General features: G+C 43.2%; 1 protein-coding gene across 1 annotated transcript in view; it reads left to right on the forward strand.

Annotated features, from left to right (window-relative positions):
- Window positions 1-1563: 1563 nt before the first annotated feature.
- The window catches only part of LOC117368982 (thyrotropin-releasing hormone receptor-like), a 37683-nt gene continuing 20629 nt past the window's right edge, over window positions 1564-18617 (forward strand). The window contains exon 1 of the mRNA XM_033962810.1: window positions 1564-2367. Within this exon, the coding sequence (XP_033818701.1) occupies window positions 1564-2367 (804 nt within the window). The remainder of the gene's footprint in view (window positions 2368-18617) is intronic.

Here is an 18617-nt window from a genome sequence, read left to right on the forward strand (position 1 = left end):
TTGTATCCATTCTACATCACTCAGGATTTTGTAGATTTCAATCATCTCTCAGCCATCTCTTTTCCAGGCTGAAGAGCCCTAACCTCTTTAGAGTTTCCTCATATTAGAGAAGTTACATACTCGTTCCTTTCTTCATTTATGAGTCTAATTTATGAACTTAGAACTAAATTCATTATATTGTGTCCAAATTTGGGCTTATTGCTCAAAGATACCTGCATAGCCAAGGATTTCCTCTGGATGTAATGAGTGTAATATTGAACTATGGATTAAATTCCTTCCAGCATTGCTCAAAAATCATCATCAGAGAAGCTGTTTGAGGCAGCTGCAATCTCTGTTAAATTTTCCAGTGGTTTTTTTTTCATGTACCCATCGATGTAGGACATTCTATAAAAGTGTTTCAGTTGAATCTTTATTTCTGTGCTTGCTGGACAAGTTGCACTTCTGCCTTATCATTTTTAAAAAAAATTGCTTTATCACCAATACCTCTTATGTATTTGGACATTTTCTCGGAAATATCTGCACTAGGAAAGCATTGCAGACGGTACAAGCATTGCTTTCACCTTCTAAATTACTCAAGCGAAGAACGAGTGTCGGACTATACCTCTGAGCAATTGGGTACAATTATTCCACATTTTCGTGCGTTAGGACCCTGAGGGAGCCTCAACAGGCGTCTGGGTGCTGTCTATGGTGCTGAACGAGCTCTGATCCGCTAGGATTGTTGCCGTTGAAGGAAGCAAAGAAGACTTAATTCCTTCTCCGGAGAAGCTACGGGATTGAAGCTAAACAGGACCAGGAACCTTCTTTCACCACTGCCTTTCTATTGGCATCCAGCCCAGCTCTTAGGGAAAACTACACTACCAGTCTCTTCTAAAACGTAGTACATGGTAAAGTTTTGGAAAAAAAAAAAAAAAAAAATTCTGCCTGCTGTGGGATTTCATGCAGTGGGGTTTGAGGCTAGTCGCATGGCTCTGATGCACTTGGACTACAGGATTATCTGTGTTTTGAAGAGACACCTTTGTATCTTATTGGCTCGGTTAAGATGAGATCTAAGCTAAAGTAACGTTAAAAGCTATTTATATACAAGAAAACTGTTTCGCTATGAAACATTTGTTATTTATTATGATCATTATTTATCCTATATAGTTTAAATAAAACACAGGGATCAATGACAAGAATTATAAGAAAATGGGCATATGCCTATCATATGCTTATCATTTTAGAGTAATGTTTTGAGAATAGATTTTAAATATTAAACCCTATTCAGCACATCCGTAGCATTTTATAGTAAAATCACAGCAAGAAATACTTATTAGGTTCCTGTATATATCACAATAACTTTATCTGCCAAATATTTTAATAGCTAAAGGTTTTCTTGTGAACCTGGAAAAAAAGGACAAAACTACAGATGACAATGAAATGCTGTAATAGAGTGAAACAATCTTTTTCACCATTGTGCAGAAAGTGACTTTTGTTTGTGTTTTCACAGGATGCTTGATCCGTTTTCACAGTTTTAGTCAAAACTGTTACCCCAGTGACTGGAAGGGTGAGATATAGAACACAGCAATGGACAACCAGACGTGGATTATAGAAGCACCAATGACGAATATAACGGGAGAAAATCAAACTTTACCAGAAATGCCCCAACAAACATTAGAGTTACAAGTGGTCACAATTTTCTTTGTACTCTTGATCTGTGGAGTGGGCATCGGGGGAAACATCATGGTGGTTTTAGTGGTCTTGAGATCCCGACATATGATGACTCCAACCAACTGCTACTTGGTCAGTTTAGCAATAGCTGACCTGATTGTCCTTCTAGCTGCAGGCCTTCCTAATATATCTGAAGTGGTAGCCTCTTGGGTTTATGGCTACGTTGGCTGCTTGTGTATTACCTATCTACAATACTTGGGCATCAATATTTCAGCTTGCTCTATCACAGCCTTCACTGTTGAAAGATACATAGCCATATGCCACTCCATTAAAGCTCAATTCATCTGCACCGTCTCAAGAGCCAAGAAGATTATTGCTTTTGTGTGGATGTTCACTTCGGTGTATTGTGTAATGTGGTTTTTCTTGGTAGATACCAAAGAAGTCAAATTTTCTGATGGTGTTCAGGTCAGTTGTGGCTACAGGGTATCCAGAAACTTATACATGCCAATCTACTTTCTTGATTTCACCGTCTTTTATGTTATACCCTTGGTTTTGGCCACTGTTCTGTATGGTTTGATAGCCAGGATATTATTCATGAATCCTTTACCTACAGCTCCACAGGACCCTGACAGAATGAGCTCTAAACATCAAGGAAAACCCTATAACTCGATCAAGCTTTCATGTAGAGGGAACAAAGGAACAATCAGCTCCAGAAAACAAGTAAGCAAATACAATCTTTTTGAAGTTCCAAATAAAATAATGAGGCATTGTTCTTGGAGTGTCTGTAGATAATGTCTTAGCTTTTATATTTTGACCTATTCCTTCTCTTCTGCTCCTATTTCTTTCAGATCAAGCAGTTCTTCCCTATTTCTATAGCCTTCTAAATCCCTCCTACTTAGTTTGGCCATTGCAGTGCTTTTGCAGTATCCCCAGCCCTGGCCAAACTAGGGATTGATATCCTGACCTGGAAACACTTACCCAGGAACCTTCTGCATGGAAATACATAGGCCTAGATTCACTAAACTCACCGATCTGGATTGTTGTTGGGCAATTCAAGGCCGAGCTTTGCCGAGCGACCGATTCACAACAGATTCTGCATGCAAATGATCTGATCGGATGCATGCCCTAAAGTGATCTCACGGATCACTGTAGAGTGATTGAGATGCATGCGCAGATGATCCTTGTTGGTTGTAGATGCAATTTGCACATGCGCTTGATCTTCGCACAAGCAAGCTCAAAATAAAGGGGGAGGGGTGACTGCAGTTTACTTGCTGGCCCTACGAGTGGAAATTTTAAAAGGAATGATTTCAATTCTGTGCAGCCAGATTATGGAACAGAACACGCTTCAAACCACAGGCTCACAATGCGCTTTTTACAGAATATATTAAAAATGAATTCTTAAGCATATGTAAAGTTAATGTATTTTTTATTTTCATGGTTGTTTTATATGAGCTTGCAACCTCGATACTGATATTTCAGGGTGGAACGGGGCAGGAGAGTTGGCAAGGATAGTAAGCGACTGGTCCTCCTCAGCAGTCCCTTCTTTTCAGATCGGCAAACCCAATCGGTGTGTCTTCTTCTGCTTAGTGAATTGCTGGCTTCCTATTTTTGCATGCCATTTGCCTTCATTTGCATGGGCGGATCGGATTGGATAGGAAATTGATCAGGCAGAAGTTTCGGGGTCAGGGAACGATCACAAACTGGTCGGGACACAATAGGAAGGTTTCGTGAATCTAGCCCATAGTACTTACCAACTGAACTACTGAGCCAGCACTTGTCTTCTTCCATTCTTAAATATTTGTGCTCATTTTAAAAGTCAATACCCAGTATCAAACAGTGTTTATGACTTCATATATATGATACATAATGTGACACAGAGATGTCATTAAACCATAATGAAAGAACATTCTGAGGCTTGAACAATTAAACTTTTACACGTTGTATACAGTGTTCTTCTGTAGGACAGACTTTCTGAACTTTCTGTGGTTTATACAATTGTAGGTACATATTATTGAAGAATATACAGTTTCTAACTTGATTAAGATCTGTGTAGAATGTGGTATGATTAATAAACTTTCAGTTCACGTATGATAGTAGAAGATACATCATGCATTATTTAATTCCTTGCAGTCTTTTGTAGTATACTAATCTGTATAGAAACTAGAATGCATATCTACTTTTTTTATTCTTGATATACTGCCTTTCAGTGGTATAATCAAAACAGTTTATATATTACATAGAGGTACTTTCTTTGTCCCAAATGGGCTCACAATCAAAGTTTTGCAGATAGCACAATGGACTTGCCCAGGGTACTAAGGAGTCGTGGTGGGATTTGAATCTGGTTCTCAGCCCACTGCTTTAACCATTACACCACTCCTCCATGTTACAAACAAGTGGAGAAAAACTGAAACCACAGTAATGCCCTTGAGTCACATTTCATATTTCTAAACCTTTCTTTTCCTGTGGGATAATTTAAATAATGCACATTAGATCAAATAATATAAGTCATTAACCCTTTAATTGGCAGATGGTGAAACGGCTGCTTTATGTAACTTGATGTTGAGCGAGAGCAACGGTGCCAAGTAAAGAGGCATTTGGAGATGGAGATCTCTCATAAGAGCCATAAAAGACAAATGTTGCTTCTGAGCAACAATGCCAAATAAAGGGTTAAATAAAGTGATTGCAAGCAGGCTTTTAAAAATGTTCCAGTTTGAGAAAACAAGAACGTAACTTATAACCATTCTGTTTCTCTGTGGTATGCAAAATTTCAAATACGCGTTCTGGCAGGGATATACTATACAATATGAAAGCAGACCCATAAATTAGGCAATTCATTTACTATTTTTTTAAACATGAAAAGGGCAAACATTATATAAATAGAGTTGTGTTTATGTCTATTGGCATTTGATATATTGCCCTATCTTGGAGAACATAAGAATAGCCTTACTGGGTCATACCAATGGTCATCAATCCCAGTAGCCCGTTCTCACGGTGGCCAATCCAGGTCACTAGTACATGGCCAAAACCCAAGGAGTAGCAACATTCCATTCAGAATCCTAAAGAATAGCAAGATTCTGGAATCCCAAAGAGTAACATAAGATTCCGGAACCCCAAACAGTAGCAACATTCCATGCTACTGATCCAGGGCAAGCAGTGGCTTCCCCCATGTCTTTCTCAATAACAGACTATGGACTTTTCCAAACCTTTCTTAAGACCAGCTACACTATCCGCTCTATACAGTATACAGTACAATTGGTATCAGGTACTTTTTTTCACCTATCTGTCCTGGAGAGCTTACAATCTAACTATGGTACTTGGAGCAATGAAGGGTTAGGTGACTTGCCTAGGATCACAAGGAGACTCCCCTGGTATAATGATGGCGCCCACTCCCCCCTCTTTTCCACCCCTGCTCCTTCTACATCCCCCCCCCCCAACATGTGTGCGCTCCTTTCCTTCCCCCATACCTCTCTAAGTTCATTGGTGCGAGCAACATCTCCAACTTGCTGCCCGCACCAGCCTCAACTCTCCCTCTGATGTCACTTCCTGGTCCTGCGACCAGGAAGTGACTTCAGAGAGAGAGCCGAGGCCAGTGCGAGCAGCAGCAGTCTAAACATTTACATATGTAACAAATGTGGAAATGTTAGTACCTACTTATAGAATTGTCCTCTAACTGATCAAAGCGGTTTCCAAAATAATCAATAAATGATCAAATGAAGCCGAAAGGAATTGCATTAAAATAGGAAAGATCAGTATACGACCACCCAGAACAATTAAAAGCATCCATCACATACACATTATTTCAGATAGTATCTCTGAAATCCAGTCTTTCTAATCTTCAAGAAAGGTCAATTGAAAATAATGTGCCTTAAGCTCTCTTTTGAAGTTTTTCAAAGATTTCTCTTTTTTGTAATGCTAATCCATAATGTTAGTGCTAGATAAAAGAAAGCACAGTCCTAGTAGATGCAAGATGTGCTTTGGAGATATGCAGCATAATCATTCTATTTATCATTCATTGATCTAAGAAGTCTACTAGGGACGTATGACATTGCCAATGCTGAAAGATGTGAAGACTCAAATTCAAACAATGTTTTAAGAGCCAGTACCAATATCTTAAAGCCTATTCTGTATTTCACAGGTAGCCAATGAAATCTTAAAAAACAATGGGGTCATATGCTCTCTACGGTGGGTTCTTTCCAATAAACAAATAGCTGCATTTTGGAGGGTTTGCAGGCACTTTAATTTTCCAGGTGATAATCCTACATACACAAGTTTCTCTAATCTAATTTAGGAGAGTATGAAGGGTATTTTCTTCTACAAAACTCCTATTTGCTCTAAGAACCTCAAATCCTTTTTAAAAAAAAAAAAAAAATTCTTGAAACTTGTTTAAGAGGAATAATGCATGCCTACGAAGGGGGTACTGAAAAGTTCTCATCCCAACCATGAAGAGAATGACGTAGATATGGTTCAATCAATGATCTGAAACAATGTCAAAACATAGAATTTCATTCTGCAAATTGGCTCTTAACCAAATAAGATAACACTCTTTTCAGCTACAGTGGCAAAATAATGCTCAGAATTTAGGAAGTTGGTTGGCTGGGCTGAAACTTTTCAGCACCCCCTCGTATGTAATAAAAGTGAGCCAAGTTATAGACAATCACTGTGACATCACTGATGAGGTTGGCTCTTATTGGTGGAATGAGGCATTATGATATCACAATCTCAGCTCTGGTTACCAGAGACTGAATATCTTTACACTACGAGAGAATAGCGTGGATACGGTTCAATCGATGATCTCAAACAATGTCAATAAACATAGAATTTGGTTCCTGCAAATTGGCACTTAACGATGTAAGATGACACTCTTTTCAGCCACAGTGGCAAAATAACGCTCAGAATTTAGGAAGCTGATTGATTGGGCTGAGAACATTTCAACACCTCCTCGTACATTGAAGGTGAGACATTTGCACCAGCCATGGAGCAGATAAATGCACTGAATTTGTCAAACACACACAAATATTGTGGTATTTCAGAATCTACATGCATAAACCCAACCATGCTCTCTCCCATGTGTACCGGTGGTATGTTTTGTGTCACTGTTGGGGGGGGAGGTTACAGGTTTTATTTGGACTTGGGTGGGTTTGGTTGAGCTTTAGGGGGAGGCGGTCGCAGCTTTGGGAGGGATGGAAAATGGGGTATGGCCCAGTTGGATCTGGGAGATGAGCAGTTAATAAATAAATAAATGTAATACTCGTAGGCGACACCACTCCGAGAGGAAGCATGGCCTGGCATCACCGTGGGGGCCAAAAAGTTTGATCATGTCACCCCTCTACTGCAAAAGGCTCATTGGCTCCCAGTTGCACACCGAATATTGTATAAATTATCTTTACTCACCTTTAAATCGTTGCTATACAAAACTCCATCATTTATTTATAAAGACTTAATTCCATACTCCTCTCAAAAACTTTACGATCCAATGAACAGTTATTATTGGTTATTCCTACTCTTAAATTCATAAATACCCGAAGACAATATATCTTCACCGTTACAGCACCACAAACATGGAATTCTCTACCTTTATATTTAAGGGTAGAGAAAAATCTTGATAAATTCAAAAGCCAACTTAAGAGCTTTCTTTTTAAAGACGCTTTCAATACTTAAATGAAATGCTAATTGCTCTTTATTACTACCAATCATACCAGTCATCTAAAGATATTATTTCCAAATTTATTTTGTTTTTCCCTTTCCTTTTGTAATTTACCCTCAATGTTCTCTCCTTTCCTATTATAAATTGTATTTCTTTCCCCTCTATCCTAGTGTTTCCTGTTGTAATTTGTCTAATATTGAAATGATTTTTATATTTTTATTTATATTATTGTTATTGTTTTATCCTGTACTCTTTGTATATGTAAATCGCTTAGTAATTATGATAGGCGATCAATCAAATAATGAATAAACTTGAAACTTGAAACTTTGGGGGAATGTTATAAGTTTAAAGGCTTAATGGGAGCTAGTTTCGACACCGAATAGCTCCATGGGGGGTGTGAAATATGCATTGGGGGTTTGTTGGTTTTGGACATGGATTGTATTGTAAGTGGAGATAAATATTAAGATAGATAATAAAGCTGTGGCCAAATATTTATTCCAATAAAATTGAGTTGTGCGATTATTGATTTATGGTGTTTAGCTTTCAGTTGCAGGTGACAGAGTGTGAATGCTAATGTTATTGTAATTCTCTGATGGTAGGCATAACAAAGAGATTCATAGAATATACAGTAAATTATTCAAAATACAGCTATCTGATTAAACAATGCAAGAAAATATGATCATATTATACCTTTCCTTAAACAGGCACATTGGTTACCAATTTCTCATAGAATTTCATATGAAATCCTTTTACTAGATTTGAAAACCTTGATGCCAAATGAACCCGCTTTATCTTTCAAAATTATCGATTCCATATGCACCATCTCGGACACTTAGATCTCTAGACCAGAAACAGCTACTGATTCCCACTTAACCCCCTCTTTTACGAACACGTAGCATAGGTTATGTAAGATTCTTTTATGGACTTTTTTTTAAAAAGGCTTTATAATAAATGCATAAAGTAGGAGCATTAATGGAAAATTTTCTCGGCATCCTGTTAGAATCTACTTTTTTTGTCTGGACAAAGCATGCTTGAAATATGTTTGCATCTTCCCTGCTGGAAGTCTTTATCAGGTGCCTGCTATGAATGCACATGTGATAAATTTTCGGCTTGGTTCATTATTTTGGATTAATCTCCTACTCAGTGTGTTTTCAGATATTAAATAATTTGTTTCATTCATTTCCACTGAAGTCAATGGGGCAAGCAGTTTCTATTATAACAGTGGGGGGTTTCCATTCATTTTCAATCACACTTGTTTAAAACTTGCTGTCAGACATCTGTAACAGAGATGGCAGCACTAAGACACAACACGGGAAGCACGAAGATCCCGTGTCAAAACGTACTAATAACTGCATAAAGATTCTATGTAATGTGGTGGGAAAGAGGCTGAAATGCCCTAAAGCCAGTGGCGTACCAAGGGGGGGGGAGGTGCGCCCCGGGTGCCAGCCCTGAGGGGGTGCTCCCGGCCTTGCCGTTCAGTCCCCCACACCCCCGAAGGACCGCTCGCCCCACTGACCTTCCTGCACCACCTGTGAAGCAGGATCGCGACATCAGCGATCCCTGAGCTGCTTGGGCGCTGCTTCCTGCGCCGCGGTCCCGCCCCTCCTCTGACATCAGAGGAGGGACAGGACCGCGGCGCAGGAAGCAGCGCCTAAGCAGCGCAGAGATCGCTGACGTCGCGATCCTGCTGCGGCTGCTTCATAGGTGGTGCGGGGAGGCCAGGGGGGCAAGCGGTCCTTCGGGGTGGGTTGGGGCATCAGGCCTTCAGGGTGGGGCGGGCGGGCAGGCAGGCTTTCAAGGGTGAGGGGGGGGACAGGCAGGCAGGCAGGCCTTCAAGGGGGGACAGGCCTTCGGGGGGGTGCAGACCTTCAAGGGGTGCAGGCCTTCAAGGGGGAGGGACAGGCCTTCAAGGGGGGGCAGGCAGGCCTTCAAGGGGGGGACAGGCCTACAAGGGGTGGGACAGGCCTTCAAGGGGGGGACAGGCCTTCGGGGGGGGGCAGGCCTTTGGGGGGTGTAGGCCTTTTGGGGGGGGTGCAGACCTTCAATGGGGTGCAGGCCTTCAAGGGGGGACAGGCCTTCAAGGGGGGGAAAGGCAGGCAGGCCTACAAGGGGGGGACAGGCCTACACGGGGGGGACAGGCCTACAAGGGGGTGGGACAGGCCTTCAAGGGGGGGACAGGCCTTCGGGGGGGTGCAGACCTTCAAGGGGGTGCAGACCTTCAAGGGGGGGACAGGCCTTCAAGGGGGGGAAAGGCAGGCAGGCCTACAAGGGGGGACAGGCCTACAAGGAGGGGACAGGCCTACAAGGGGTGGGACAGGCCTTCAAGGGGGGGACAGGCCTTCGGGGGGGGTGCAGGCCTTTGGGGGGTGTAGGCCTTTTGGGGGGGTGCAGACCTTCAATGGGGTGCAGGCCTTCAAGGGGGGACAGGCCTTCAAGGGGGGGAAAGGCAGGCAGGCCTACAAGGGGGGGACAGGCCTACACGGGGGGACAGGCCTACAAGGGGGGTGGGACAGGCCTTCAAGGGGGGGACAGGCCTTCGGGGGGGGTGCAGACCTTCAAGGGGGGGGACAGGCCTTCAAGGGGGGGAAAGGCAGGCAGGCCTACAAGGGGGGACAGGCTTACAAGGAGGGGACAGGCCTACAAGGGGGTGGGACAGGCCTTCAAGGGGGGGACAGGCCTTCGGGGGGTTGCAAGCCTTCAGGGGGGTGCAGGCCTTCGGGGGGGGTGCAGACCTTCAAGGGGGTTCAGGCCTTCAAGGGGGGGACAGGCCTTCAAGGGGGGGAAAGGCAGGCAGGCCTACAAGGGGGGACAGGCCTACAAGGAGGGGACAGGCCTACAAGGGGGTGGGACAGGCCTTCAAGGGGGGGACAGGCCTTCGGGGGGGTGCAGGCCTTCGGGGGGGTGTAGACCTTCAAGGGGGTGCAGGCCTTCAAGGGGGGGACAGGCCTTCGGGGGGGGGTGTAAGCCTTCGGAGGGGGTGCAGGCCTTCGGGGGGGGTGCAGACCTTCAAGGGGGTGCAGGCCTTCAAGGGGGGGACAGGCCTTAAAGGGGGGACAGGCAGGCAGGCCTTCAAGGGGGGACAGGCCTACAAGGGGGAGGACAAGCTACAAGGGGGTGGGACAGGCCTTCAAGGGGGGGACAGGCCTTCAAGGGGGAACAGGCCTTCGGGGGGGTGCAGGCCTTCGGGGGGTGCAGACCTTCAAGGGGGGGACAGGCCTTCAGGGGGGGTGCAGGCCTTCGGGGAGGGGTGCAGACCTTCAAGGGGGTGCAGGCCTTCAAGGGGGGGACAGGCAGGCAGGCCTTCAATGGGGGACAGGCCTACAAGGGGGGGGACAAGCTACAAGGGGGTATGACAGGCCTTCAAGGGGGGGACAGGCCTTCGGGGGGTGCAGGCCTTCAGAGGGGGTGCAGGCCTTCAAGGGGGTGCAGGCCTTCAAGGGGGGGACAGGCCTTCAAGGGGGTGAGACAAGCCTTCAAGGGTGGTGCAGGCCTTCAAGGGGGGACAGGCAGACCTTTAAGGGGAGACAGGCCTTTGGGGGGGACCCTGGTTTAGAAGTACACGGAGGGAAGGGGGTGTTCAAAGAGACGTGCATATGCCAAACTTTTGGGGGTGGAAGAAATAATGGGTCTGAAAATAGAGGAGAGGGAGAGAGATGATGGACCATGGGATTTAGGGAGGGAAGGAACAGAAAGGGAGAGAAATTGGACACAAGGGATGGTGTGGAGGAGGGATAGAGATACTGGATAGGAGGGTAATTAGGAAAAGAAAGGGAGAGATGGTGGACTCTGGGGTGGTGGGGAAGGAGGGAGAGATGCCGGATGAAAGGGTAGTTAAGAAAAGGTGGATCTGTGGAGGGAGATGAAAAAAAGGAAAGATACCAGACTTCCTGGGAAGGGAAGGGAAATGGAAAGGGAGGACAGAGTTGGCAGATGTATGGTTAGCATGCAGAAAGAAGGAGACCCTGGCAAGCAAGTTATCAGAAGAAAACCAGAGCCTTGGACCAACAAGATTTGAAATATAACCAGACAACAAAAGGTAGAAAAATTAATTTTATTTTCTGTTTTGTGATTATAATATGTCAGATTTGAAATGTGTATTCTGCCAGAGCTGGTGTTGGACTGCAAACGTGAGTTAGGATTTAACATAGAGAGGAAAAGTCCTTTTTGTTTCTTTATTTTATTTACACCACAGCGCCAGTGTGGTTAGGAGAAGCCAAAGGGGGTGAAAAAACTATAAAACCCACCAGGAGTTTTGAAAAAAAATCTCCCAACTGGGCAGGAAAATCGAATTGAAAAACCAATTCAATAGGCTGAATCGAATCAAAATTTTTTTTCCTGAATCTGGCAGCATTAGTTTGCGCTACTGTCTTAGACTTTAGGACCTGGGATTGGGGAGAGATTGCATCCTCAGTACTTTATAATGCAAGTGAAACGAGGATTTGGTCAGACTTTTGAAGGGTCTGCAGAAAAAAAATATTGTATAGGCCGGGGACATGAGACAGCAGGAAATGGGAACTTTTCTTCCTTCTATTTTTGTGAAATGGAAAGGCTGAAATGGAAAGGCTGAGGATGTCAGAGAGTTCAGTTAAAATATGTGCTTTATAAGAAAATATAATAACGTGTTTTGTAAAGTTTATAGCATAGCTGGCCTACCCAGTGAGGTGTTCCTAGTGATGATGGTGGCAGCGTGTCAATGTGTTGAGAGGAAGAGGTGGTCTGGGAAATTCTGCTGAGCAAACTCCAGGCCCATTTCCACCCCCCAGTTAGTCCACTCCACTCAACTGGTTCACACACTGAGTGGGTCTTTGGGTGTTGTTTTGGGATCTCTTCCAGTGGTTTATCAATATCTCCTTCAGGTCCAAGGAAGGAAACTTTGTTATCCTTAGCATTGACCTACAAAATATGTTTGTAACAGCGCTGCTTGTGTGGCATTAGGCTATGTAGTGATCGAAAGAAAAAAACAGACCTTTGCACATTTTTGCACTATATGATGGGTGTATGAGGAGATTCACATTTCCTGCACAGCTAAGTCCTTGTGAAGTTACCTTGTGCTGTATTTGACATCTAGCAAGGTCTCTGTTTGGAAGGAAAGATCTAAACTTAAAAATGAAGTGGCCAGAAGTTATGGTAAAAGCAGATAGCGTAGCTGGTTTTAAGAAAGATTTGGACAAATTCCTGGAGGAAAAGTCCATAATCTGTTATTAAGACATGGGGGAAGTGTCTGCTTGCCCTGGATCGGTAGCATGGAATGTTGCTACTCTTTGGGTTTTGACCAGATATTAGTGTCCTGGATTGGCTACCATGAGAATGGGCTACTGGGCATGATGGACCATTGGTCTGACCCAGTTAGGCTATTCTTATGTTATGTTCTCATCTGTAGGGGCCTTTGTTTTCACTTTTTATTTTAATGTATTTTTTTTCTGGGAACTTATCAGTGTTTTTTATAATGGGAACAAAAATGGAAGAGAATTAATGTGTGTGGGATGAGGGGGTAACTAATTTCTTCAGCTAAATAATTCAATCCACTTCAAACAGACATAGGAGAACTCACGCACCATTCACACACCCTCCAACCAAAAACGTCAAAAGAAAAAAACTGTTCAACAACCTCCTAGCCATTCGAGCTGCAACACTCGACCCCCAACTCTACAACCAATTGACATCGACCACATACTGCAAAACCTTCAAAAAGAAATAAAAACCCTTCTATTCAAAAAACACATAAAACCGAACTAACACAATCAGAATTGTCCCAAGCATCACCTGCAACTACTCCATATGTACTTCTGATGTCATGACAATTCAGACATAATTTATGTTATGTTATGTTTGGAATATAAGAAAATTTTCACTGCCTGTTTCTATTCTGACCATTTATTCCGTTTCATGGTCATTACAAAAAATATTTTTTTACATGGGGTGGGGTGTCAAAAAATGATGGGCCCCGGGTGCCACATACCCTAGGTACGCCACTGCCTAAAGCACCAGGAAAGAGGCAAAGCAACACCAGCATTGGCAAGGAGACTCTAAAGCACTGATAGGCAGTGGCGTTCCGCCACGGGCGCTATCTTGGTGAGGGTGCAGACACCCATCCTCCTCTTTGCCCTCCTGCTCCCTCCCTGCAATCCCCACCACTGCTGTGTGTGCGTGCTTCTTCCCTTTCCACGTCCCTCTGTAACATTCCTGGAACGAGCAGCAACCACCAACCTGCTGTGGCGACCAACGTCAGCTTTTCCTCTGACATCACTTTCTGGACCCACGCCTAGGAAGTGACGTCAGATGAAGAGCCAACGCGGGAGTGACTGCAGCTTGGGGGTTGCTGCTGATGCCAGGAATGTTGCAGAGGTGCGGGGAAGGGAAGCAGTGGGCACGTGGCAGGAGGGGGTGGGGAAGGAGCGTGTGGAGGTGGGGGGAGGGATGCCACCACCCAGGTCGCCTCTCACCCTCCCTACACCACTGCTGATAGGTAAAAGAGCATCAACATTGGTAGTGCACTTTTCAGTTTATGTTCTATCTGTGGTGTAACGAGAGTAGGAGGTGCCTGAGGCAGTGGCACCCCCACACGGCCTCCTTTCTTCCCCGGCACCTTCCATGCCAACCCCCTTGTACCACACTTGTGCCCTCTCTTCCCATCACCATACCTCTTATAATCTTCGCCAGCTCAAGCGCGAGCAGCTTCTCCAGCCTTCTGTTCACGTTGGCTTTCCCTCTGATGTCACTTCCTGGCCCCGGACTTTCCCTCTGATGTCACTTCCTGGCCCCGCGAACCAGAAGTGCTGGTGAAGATTTTAAATAGGTACTGGGGAGGTGGGGATGGGAGGGTGCGAGCATGGCATAGGGGGACGGAGAGGTGCTGGTGCCCCCACCATGACGGCGCCTGGGGCAATCCACCCCACCCCCTTACTAAGCCACTGTGTTCTATCAAGTTTCTTTCTAGAGTCTGCTCTGCAAGAGAGAGGGTGAATTTTCCTTTCTCTGTCTTCCCATGAGAGATTGTGAAGACAGAAACAGTAACAGAATTCAAGAATGTGTGGAATAAACACAGTGAAACACTTTGCAGATTAAGGACGGAATATGATTAAAAGTAAAACTATGACCTCATAACTGGCATGACCTATTTTTCTGGGCCCATAGATGATAACTGATGCAGAAGACAAATAGGTGTTTAGGTCAGTTGAGATCCATGCCCGTTCGGTTCGTCTACAGGCATATGAACGAAACAGCCACCTTTGTCCAAAAGAAAATGTCATTCTCCTGGTGAAAAGGTGTTTTCTTAACTATGTTTTCACCCTCCCTCCCTTCCATTGGTCTCTGAACTTATCATGGGACTGAGCAATAAAACCGTCACTGAATCCTGAATTGATGGTCCCCATTAAAGTCAGCCATTACATTGAAAAATATATATCCACCGGTGCATTTGCTGACGGCGATAAAAAAACGAACAATATATAGTACAATAAGCATAAAATCAGGTTGAAATGCTGTGATCAACATTTTTTAAAACACCAGCTGCAGTGTTTAAGCATTTTATATGTACTCGGTGTCTCTCTCTGTAAAAGAGGCCGCATTGAGGACTGAATTCTATGTGGATGGATTATGCCTCTGAGTTGGGCACTGACTCATGGCAATGCACACACTGAGGCATCCACCCTATGATGTTTCATGGCAGAGTTCAAGAGTGGTTTGTCATTGCCTTCTCCTGCGTGACCCCACTATATTGCTCCTGCTCAACATAGGGCCACTCAGTCTACAGCACCCGGTATTCCCAGGTGGTCTCCCATCCAGGTATAGTAAAACATGCTTGTAATCCAACACGCTCGCATATAAAAGCGAATTTCCCCATAAGAACTAATGGAAACTCAGACAATTCGTTCCTCAACCCCAAAACTTTAATGCAAAATACAATAAAACCTTGGTTAACGAGCATAAATCGTTCCGAAACCATGCTTGTAATCCAAAACACTCGTATATCAAACCGAATTTCCCCATAAGAAATAATGGAAACTCAGACGATTCATTCTTCAACCCAAAACTTTAATGCAAAATACTGTACGTGCTCGTATTGCAAGACCTCGTTCATTTAGAACAGTCACTACACTCCCGCAGCGTCAGAGAGAGAAGAACCATCGGCTCAGTTGTGATGACATGATGCGCATATACTGTACGTACTCGTATTGCAAGGCCTCGCTCGTTTATCAAGTGAAAATTTAATAAAACGTTTTGCTTGCAAAACACTCACACACCAAGTTACTTGCAATCCACAGTTTTACTGTACTAGCCAGGCCTGATCCTGCTTAGCTTCCAATAGTAAGAGCAGACCTACTCAGGGCAGCCAGGCCGTAGTTCGGAAGTCTATATATTGGGCTTAAAAAATTGGCACAGAAAGAAAAACACCTAAGCGGTTTTCTACAAACAGTGCTTAAAGTTAGGTACCATTTAGAAATAGCGCTTTTGCCCGGGAGCCATGTAACCATTTGCGCCAATGAAAATGTGCAAACCTCACAGAAGCTATTTATTATATAATTATGTGCAAACGTTTGAGGAATGCTCCCCCGATTTGCCCCAATTTGGGCGCCCACAATGTGGGCATCAAACAGCATTTCATAAACGATGCTCCGAGCGGAGCATCCAGACCCACAAAGCGTTCAGATCCACACCCAAATTTTGGCGGCAGGATTTACCCCAACTGAAAGCTGAAGTAAATCCTCACAACTAAATTAGAAATGAAACTTTCGTATTCTATAATACCTCATGCATCTTTAGGGAACGCCCCTGATCCAAACAGGGCCACAACCCTTTTTCAGTTGCCCACAGAAAAAATCTATGTGCACATCATTATAGAATGGCGAGTGTCCCAAATGCAGCAGTTTAAACTTTTTACATATATATATATATATTTACTGTATATATGTTCATTCAATTTTAAGCAGACTTGTCAGAGATGCCACCGCCAGCCATATGCGATTTGGAACGGCTATATATATAACAACTGGCATATATTCATCATCCGTACTGCTTTTATTTTAATTTAATTTAATATGTAAAAATATTTTTAATGATTTTATAAATATTTAAAACTTTTTTTTATTTTAATTATCCTCTAAAATACTACCTCCTCAGTTAGTATCCATAGTTAATGTAAATCCATATAAGAAGCCAAAATCACTTAGCTTGATGCCATATCTTTAATTTGTGCTTCAATGGTCCATCCTGCTCAGCAGTCCGCTGATCTTGGGGCCACTGCGTGAGCGGACTACTGGGCAGGATGGACCATTGGTCTGACCCAGCCGCGGCAATTCTTATGTTCTTAATGCATAGTTCTCAATGCTGATTCTGGTGCCATTGGGAGAATCCGGGCCTAATGGGCTAATGATGATAAGTGCCCTTTGCTATGAAGTTCAGCAAGCTGCCCTCTGTTGACGTTTTAGCATCCCGGCCTCTGTTGCACCCTGTATGACATACCTTGCTACGGCCCTGTAATAGTGCACACTATTGGCAATATTTCCTCCGAAATAAAAGAAAATTAAAACCCCAAACAAAACGGAGCAAAAATCCCACAAATAACAGAGAAAACTAATCAAAACAAAATTTTGGGGCCTGCATGCCACTAAAAATCATGCTACCCACCGTTAAAAAAAAAAACGTTTAAAAATGATTATTGTTTATTTTATAAAAATAATCTTAAATCAGTCCACTTCCGTGAGGAAACTTTGTCTTCATTACCGTAAATGCCAGTATCTCTTTCACTATAGCTGAAGTCACATCCACTGACAACAGTTTGAAAATGTCGCAATATTTTCCCCTTTCATAAAATTAGCCAGCTATTTCTGTCAGAAACATTACTATTATAACAAACACCAGTGACTGTCATAGACAAAATGATGCATAATTAGAATAATTTGAGAAGGAAAGTACATGCAGTGGGTGACAGATTAATGAATATAAATTGCCTAGTGACTTCCTTTATTATTTTAACTTGTTTTGAATCATTATCTTGCAGTAGGATGAGCTGAGTTGTAGGAAGATTCCAAAAGAGTGACTCAATGTAGTTTTATGGCAGCCCCTGGGGACTTCTGGAGTGGGCCCCATTGTCTTTAGGGGGGGGGTCCCTGCTACTCTGCCTCTCTATCCAGGTTCAGGACAGAAGGGGCAAGGTTAGGGTTACCAGATGTCTGGGACTCAGACATGTCTTCTTTTTAGAAGGGAAAATTTAGGGTATGCTAATATGGTAGCGTCCATTAATAAATCCCTCCCCCTTAATTTGTGTACTTATTTATTACATGTTGAGATAGATTCACCCAAATTTAGAAAATTTTCCAATTTTGATGAATAAAAATAATCACATTCTAGAGTAAATTTTCCATCAGCAGCAATAACCTCGATAATTTAAATGCCATTGCTGGTTTTTAAAAATAATTTCATTATATGCCATTATATATAATTACTCCATTAGAGGCTCTCATTTAAAATCATCATCGTGTGCAAATAGTAGCTTTTAGATATGTAGATAGCCTAAACACGCAAATACTGATTTTAGAAAAACAAACAAATCTAAAAATAAACCAGCAATGTTTGCCCAGTGCACATCACTCATAGAATGGCCCTACTAGGTATTGGGGAGGTTGGCACTAGAGAGTGACATAGGGAAAAAAATTTATCATCGTTCCCGCCCCATTCCCGTGAGCTCGTCCCCGTCCCTGTCCCATCCCCACGAGCTCAGTCAGATCCCATCTGCACAAGCCTCAAATAGTTATGATTTTATACTGAACTTATTTTATTAAAGTATAAAAAGAGACAATATTCTGTATACCGGTAATTGTCATTTTATAAACACAAATAATACAGAGCAAGGATCAACAAAACCCCTGTCGCTCTTCCCTTTCACAAATATCACCTCCACTATTGTGAAAACTCAACAAACCAAATTACTACAGAATGCTACATAGAAAAATCAAGCTAACAAAGTACTTCAGTCACTCATGGCAGGAATAGTGCATTGACCTGGACTGCTTGGGTGACACTGATTTTATAGTAGAGGTGGCTACGGCCCACCCGGGCCTTCGTGTCGTTATACATTCTTGTAGTTCAAATTCCTCCCATGAAGGATAAAGTTATTTAAAAGAATCTGCCTTTATGTGACGTATCTCCGCATTGATTATTACTGTGCTTTCCTTGTTCTTGTACTAAACGGGTAAAAATAGCAGCAAATGATTTGGAAAAAAGCATATTGTTTAGCGGCCAAAAGTTAATCTTTTTCTCCAATCAAGCGTCAGCTGTGCATTAAGCTCCTTAAGTATCAGGAAAATGTCAATCTATCAATCCAATT

The sequence above is a fragment of the Geotrypetes seraphini genome, chromosome 11 (genome assembly GCF_902459505.1).
Source record: "Geotrypetes seraphini chromosome 11, aGeoSer1.1, whole genome shotgun sequence".
Classification (NCBI taxonomy): domain Eukaryota; kingdom Metazoa; phylum Chordata; class Amphibia; order Gymnophiona; family Dermophiidae; genus Geotrypetes; species Geotrypetes seraphini.